This window comes from Panicum hallii, chromosome 9 (assembly GCF_002211085.1).
Source record: "Panicum hallii strain FIL2 chromosome 9, PHallii_v3.1, whole genome shotgun sequence".
NCBI classification, from domain to species: Eukaryota; Viridiplantae; Streptophyta; class Magnoliopsida; order Poales; family Poaceae; genus Panicum; species Panicum hallii.
In genome coordinates, this window is record NC_038050.1 from 53,073,399 (window position 1) to 53,080,709 (window position 7,311).

General features: G+C 44.9%; 1 protein-coding gene across 2 annotated transcripts; it reads left to right on the forward strand.

The window, feature by feature from the left end:
- Positions 1-3,361, forward strand: LOC112878208 (protein PHLOEM PROTEIN 2-LIKE A10-like). Of its 2 annotated transcripts, none has more exons than XM_025942641.1 (2): positions 1-1,340; positions 3,344-3,361. In XM_025942641.1, exon 1 carries the CDS (start codon positions 186-188, stop codon positions 1,302-1,304), a length of 1,119 nt encoding a protein of 372 aa, XP_025798426.1. In that variant the 5' UTR covers positions 1-185; the 3' UTR covers positions 1,305-1,340; positions 3,344-3,361. The 2 variants fall into 2 exon arrangements, with proteins under 2 accessions (XP_025798426.1, XP_025798425.1); XM_025942640.1 differs by lacking the exon at positions 3,344-3,361 and adding an exon at positions 2,905-3,270.
- The last annotated feature ends 3,950 nt before the right edge of the window (positions 3,362-7,311 follow it).

The window sequence follows — 7,311 nt, forward strand, 5'->3', positions numbered from 1 at the left end:
ACCAGCACGACTGGGCACGACTTGGACCCTCCGATCCAGTCTCCTCTGCTCTTCCTCCTCCCCAGCGCCGGCGCGGCGCGAAGGCAGGGAGGGAGGGAGGGACCGACCGAGGGAGCGCAATAAACCCGCATCAGTTCCACACCTCAGCTCGCGCCGTCGCCTCCCCCTCTCAGTCCCTCACCTCGATGGACTCGCTGGCCGCCGCCTGCTTGTGCTCCCGCCGCCGCCGCGCCCGCCGACTCCTCCTGGCCGCCGCCGCAGCCACCGCCGGGTACGGCCTGTACCGCCTCTACCGCCACCACCGCCGCCGTATCGTCGCCGCCCTCTCCCTCGCCGACGCCGTCTCTCAGGTCGGTTCCGACCTCGCCGAATTCCTCCGCTCCGACTCCGACCAAGTCCCACGGAGCCTGCTCCAGCTCTCCAAGCTCGCGGCCTCCGAACCCGTCAACTCTGCTGCGTCTTCCCTCTCCGAGTCCCTCGCCTCCGGCGTCCTCCGCGCCATCTCCTCTCACCAGCACCAATTGCGTCAACAGCAGCAGCAAAACCCCCAAACCCCGCTCCAAGATCGGATCTTGGACCGCCTCCTCTCCCCCGAAGGTGCCGGGTTCGCCTCCGCTGTCGTCGGAAGCTTCGCCAGGAACCTCGTCTTGTCCTCCTGCAACGCCCGCACCGACTCCTCCGCCGAGGCTGGCGACCGCGAGGAGCCGCGGTGGCTGGCTGCGCTCTGCAGCGCCACGGGCAAGGAGGCCGCCGCGGACCTCGTCCGAGTCTTCGTCAGCTCCGCTGTCGCCGCCTACCTCGACCGCACAGCTGCCGTGCGCACCAACGACCAGCTGCTCGCTGGCCTCTCCAACCCAAGGCACGAGGCCAAGGTCAAGGACCTGGCCGTGTCCGTCTGCAATGGCGCCGTCGAAACCTTCCTCAGGACGTCACGGCAGCTGGCTAAGGAGGCCTCCATTGCTCGCATTGAGGCAGCAGAAATGGAGCGTGTGGCGCACAATTCAGACACCAACTGCGTGATCCAGAGGGTGTCAAGCACGCTGGCCGTGCCGAGCAACAGGAGGTTCGTTCTGGACGTCACAGGCAGGGTCACGGCGGAAACTGTCCGTTCCTTCCTTGACTTCCTAGCACAGCGGATGTCTGATGGGGCCAGGAAAAGCATTGTCATCGCTCGTGATGAGGTCGCTGAGAGGGGACTAGTTGCTGTCAAGTACCTCGGTGCCAAGTCCATGGCCATCTTCACCATCTCCCTGGCATTGTGCATGCACATTTTGATGGGAACAAGGTTCCTATTGCCGGGCTAGCTACCTGGCTGGGTGGGAGCTGGAGTTGCATTGCAGGTGACTGATTACCACTTGCCCTGATTGTAGTTGCAGAGTAAATTATGTAGATTACAATTGATTGTATATTAGTAGTTGTCCTTGTCTTTCGTGTGTTGGTGAGAAGTATTAAAGTTTAAGCTTGAAAGTCTTTTGGGTTTGTAGTTGGTGCTTTGTTCTTTATGATTGTTTGTTTGGTTGAAGGAGGTATATATGCAGCTAAAATGACACTGGCCAATTCGGCAATGTCATTGTGAGGTTTGACATCTGTAGTGTTGCTTCCTAGTAGCTGTCACTAGCTTGCTGTGCCAGTTGTTTTTGTTGTTAAGCTGTTGATCAATGTAAAACAACCAGACACAGTAGCAGGAGCTGGAATCTTGACTGCTTACAGTTGAAATGCTCTCTTTTATGTGCTTTTGTATTGAAGGAGGAGATGAAATTAATAGAGAAGTGCGAGTGGATTTTGTCATTTCCTTTTGTGCTCTTTTCCCTTTCTTTTCTGAACTAATTGATTCCAGCTGAATGATGAATCAGTGCCAGAATTCGTAGATACGATCAGTAGAGATTATGCAGCTGTAGCCTGGCCACTGACCTTTGCTTCCTACTTACCACTAATGTTTTTTGCAGCTGTGTCATTGTGCCTATATTTGACATATTTACCTTAATTTTTGGTTTAGATTCACACCGATCATCTTTTTTTTTTGTCTCAGACATACTATTAGAGTATTTTTCTTACTAGTTAAAGTATACCAATTGCTATGCCTTTTGGTAAGTAACATGGGATGCAGATTCAGATGAACTGATTGGGAGTATGTCTTTGATTTTCCATATTAATCTTTTTCATTTCATCCATGTTGTGGATGAAATTTTGCACGCCTGCAACTCAGCTCAATGTATGTGATATCACCAGCCACTTAAAACTAATTCCCTAGCTAAGGACTAGCTGCTAGACCCAATAGGGTGCTGCAGTAAGATGAAACAATACAACAGTGCAGCATTGGCTGCCCTTTGTATAACCAGACATTTTCCTAGGCTCCTCCTCAACAGTTTAGCAGCAGGAGCCATCCAGACTCAAGCTGTTTTGAGACCAGTTGGTTTGTGTGGATGTTACCGAGATGAAGTTGATACTACAAGTGATTGATCTGGGGCAGATAGTAAAGGTGGGCTGGGGGTGGGTGGTAATGGTACTGGGAATGTAAAAATCAGTGCATGCACATTTTGTTGGGAGTGAGTTCCGATTGGTCGGTGCGGTGAGCTAAGCTTGGGGGGGGGGGGGGGGGGGGGCTGGGGCTTCAGATAAATTATGTAGATTGCAGATTAATCTTATTGCTATTTGTCTTTTTGTTTGTTTGTTTGTGAAAACTGAAAAGTATTGAAGCGCAACAAAGAAAAGCTTCAAATGTGTGGGATTAAGTTTCTTTGATTGTTTGGTTGGTTGATAGAGGTATATATGTATGTGGATCAGCTAAATCACACTGACCAATTTGGCAATGTATTGAGACCAACAGTGTTGCTTCCTAGCAGTTACCACCTGTTTCTTGCTGTAGGTTGTTTATATTCTTGAGCTGTTTTTCATTGAAAACAGGAAAAAGATCCATCCGGAGTAGCAGGAGCAGAAACTTTGTTTGCTTATGCTTGACATTTTCTCTTCGGTGCTATTTATAACAGAGGATAGTAAGTGAACAGAGGAATTATGTGCTCATTAGACATTTTCTGGTTTCTTAGCATGTTCTTTTCTATTCTTTTTTTTTCCAATTTTCTTTTGTGAATGTAGTATTGTAGTCCCACCTGAGATGTAGGAAAACTAAATTAACACACTTGAATGTCGAATTGACATTTCATAGCAATGATCTGCAGCGATTAAGTAGCTTTTACTTGTCCTTTGACCATTTGTGTGTTGTCATTTACTCCACTTAATTCTATGACTAAACATACATTCCATATGTCTTTCTTTTACAGTATTTTAAATTCTCACTGAACTTGTGTGTTGTCTGATCCGATCCACTATTTGAATATTTTCATAGTGTAGTATTCCATCCGTGAATGTCACACTTGCAACTCAGTGCTCAGCTCAACGCATGTGGCGCCATGAGTCCAACAAATTAAATTCCAACCAAATGAGTAGCTTCTGGGGGGCAATAAGTTGTGACAACAATGCAAGGTTGTTGGCTTATATGTATAACCAGATTTGTGCCTTCCTCTCCTCTCTACTGCTAGCAGACCTAGCAGCATGAGTCATCCAGTTTCCAAGCCTGCTTAGAGGAGAGGTTTAGTTTGCATACTAGCAAGAGAAAGTGGATTTACAAGAGGAAGTGGATTTAGAGCAAGGGTTTAGTTTGTGTACTTACGTAAGTGGATAGAAGCAACCAATAGGCAATTAGGAGAACAGCTTTTGCATTTTTGCATTCCCCTGACTTTTGATTTCAACAGAGAGAAGTGAGGCCCACTTTTGTTGCCATTTTAGATGTTGGGGTTGTTGAAGAATTCCATATGTTATATATGTATATGCCCTGTAGAATCAGCGGAATGGAAAAATCAAGATACTGTTGTATAATTTTACTGTGCCCTGGATTGGGAGCTGTGAACCACTATTGTAGCCATCTGTTGTGTGCTGAGTTTCATGCAGAAACTAAAACCACATTCATATCATTTTTCTGGAAGTGCTTATTTGTCAGCATAATTGTAAAGGGTCAATATTAAGTATTAACCAATAAAAAGGTGGCTTGACTGCTTGGCGTTGGCTATGCAAATTAGTAATGTGAGGTCTATGGTATGCATAACTTGAGATGCTTTGCATGCTCCCCGCCTCCACTGGTATCATTTCATTGATTCCTTATGTTTCTAGTGAAAGGTTTTAGTAATGGAACTTGGTTGCAGGCTTGCAGCTAATAGGATGTCCTTCAGCTGTCTCTGAGTATATCATTTAACTAGTGACCAGGAAGGATTTTTGTTTTGGCCACGTGATTATGAAAGCAGGTAGTGCTTTCTGATGTTCCGTTACTCGTAGAAGGTGGGAAACAAAATCTAACTCTGGTTTAAACAATCAAAAGATTGACACGATCGTGCAGTTTGTCAATGTGGTTTAAACAATGCAGATTGACACGATCGTTAAATGTGGATACCAATTTACACCTTTAAGGTGAGGTAGGAGAGGAATGTGAAGTTGGTGGCCTATATAATCACTAGATTCCTCTCCTTTTCACTTGTCTAGTGACAGTAGCGGTTGCATTTTTCAGCCACCACATGTACAGTTTCGAAAGCTTGTGAAGTGGCTAGGTTAGGATTGGTTGGGAAAACGTAATGTGTATTGCGAATGGGTGGCATTTGGAATTGGCTTGACGCTTGAGAGTGATACTGTCCAGTGCTAAGGGTGCACGGTACATGGCCCAGAGACTGATGAACCTACGGTATAGGAGGATGTTGCGCTGCCTTCGCGGAAGAGCTTTCCTTAGCAGCAGTCATCTTCGAAGCTTCACCTTATCGCGGGCACAGCAGTGGTGGGAATTGCCAATGTTTGTAGGTAGGTGGTGGCGATAGATGTTGTTCACTATTTGCAACCGGCTATGAACATGTGTTGGAGAAGCCTGTGACTCGCGGTTTCAGTAGTCTGCTTGTGCTTCATAATGATAGGAGGATTAACATGAGTAAAGAGTGTGGCACTCTTGACAAGTTGGGAAGCCTTAGAAGCAGGAGCCGCCAGAATCCAAAGCTTATTTTGAGGAACCCACAAAACTAACAACAGGAAGTTAATGCCATATCACTAGTGGTTGTCATCTTGGATCTGGAAGTTAATGCCATAATTGCAGTACAGTTTACACTATCACTTAAAGAATCAAGAATTTGGCCAAACGGATAAAAAAATAAAGAAAAAGAGCTAGAAAAATAAAGACAAATCCTCAGTCCTTCAATTTGTAATTGCTGGTACTAGTGTTGAGTCGACTTGCATGTCTCCACTAGTTGCACCTAAAAGGCTAACTTGATGGGAAAAAAATTGTGGGGGGGCAACTTACTTATAATTCAACCAATTCTAGGGAATTCCTGTGAGAACCGCCTAATTTAACATCATTTTAAGCGAACCACCGGTCATTAACATTAAGATGAGAGCTAACACGCGCTCGCTGTAAGAGCGTGCCACGTGTTAACCCAAATCTAAGTCATAAATGACCAACTCGTCATTCGCCAAAAATAATATCAAATCCGGTAGTCCCGGTATGTGCTCCACCATATGCCCAAGATCATGCATACACACATACCGTTTACAATCTCATATATCGCTGATGGACCACAAAGGGCAAATTTTAAGCAATAAAGGTTACAACTAAATATTATAAGTTCAACAAAGGGATGGGTTCAAATATGAAATTTAAGGTTCAACAACAAAATACAACTTAACATTAGAAAGGGATATAGTTTATCAAATTAAAAGTTGAACATGTCGTCCCCAAAAGAACGATGGGGAAATGATGGGGTCTTGCTCAAGGACACCATCAAGGCCGCATCGACCTACTCCTCGCCCGCACCGGGGTCGACGGGGTAGAAGTGGCCAAACACAACCTCTGGCTCACCTGCAACTTAGTTAACAAAGCAACATGAGTACAAAGGTACTCGCAAAACTTACGCAATTTAATTAATAACCAAGGATTATACAAATGAAGGCTCACAAGATAAGGATTTAGGGTTAAGTAATTTGCATAAGCATGAGCTCTCTAATCCAACACCTAGCTTCCTAGCATTTTAATTATCTTGCCCAAACCACCTCAACTTTTAGTTAATAAATTACAAAACAAATGAGTATCAAGAGTTGACATGAACCAAGTCCGAACAAAAACGATATTCCTACAAAGAATTCATTGGATATTGAGCTTACTCATAACCGAGAGCGCGGCAATTTGAATTGATTAATTAACCTTGCAAGGGTGTACTTCTTTACCCACACGACACAAGGACCATGCGACTCACCCAACCGATCACGTTGAGCAAGAGGGTACTCGCATCAACCTTTTTCGACAAGTCTCAACCGTTGAACATCACGCCTAACTTGCGAGGAGAGTTACCTAGGTCCACCGGGGACACCCCTAAGCCTCTCTACAAAGCCCTATGGCCACGCATCTAGGACCGTGCATCAAAGATTAATACTTAGAAGGTAATCGGCTCATCCATACCATGATTGGATATGTGGTACTACTATAACATGCTCAAAACCGAGGTCATCCACGGATGGTCCTTAACCGATTCAAACAGACTATGCCTACGAGACTCCTTTCTCGAGGCTCTACATTCCGCCCAAATCACGAAACCATTTCTTTTCCAACTAGACCGATGCAAACTTTCAACATCCCAAACCCAGACAATCGCGAGCATGGTAAAAGTTATGTAGTGTGCAAGTGATCCTATTCCCAACAATTTCTTCCAAGTTACGGATTAATTCTAAGCATGGCTAAGCATTTATTCAATTGATTAGTTACTAACTATAAGTGTCAAGACATGGGTATATAAAAGCAAGGAAGGTCAATGTATAAAAATAGGATCGACAATGCAATAGATAATATTTAGCATAAACATATATATATATATACACACACCAGAGTGAGATAACTAAATCCAAATCAAGTTAAGTGGGTCAAGAAATCATGCTTAGCTGCTGCCTTGGTTATCTTCCGGCTCGACAACAAATTCAACTCCCGGCTCGGTTTCGACGATCTCGGCGGGCTCAACGGGCTCGTTCTCCGGCGTTTTGGTCACTATAATGCATGAATGGAATGTATGTATTAGCATGATATTGATGATATGAAAATGAAATGATGAAAAGAGAAATGAACATCACACTAAACAAAGAAACACACGAATGCTAGATAAAGGGGCTCGCCGATTAGGTTCGCAAACATAAGGACCAAAACGAGGATTGCTCAAAACAATTCGTATAGCAAGCATAAATCAAGAGTTAATGTTTGCATATAGAGGACATTACAAGAAACTCATGGGAGTTGGATTT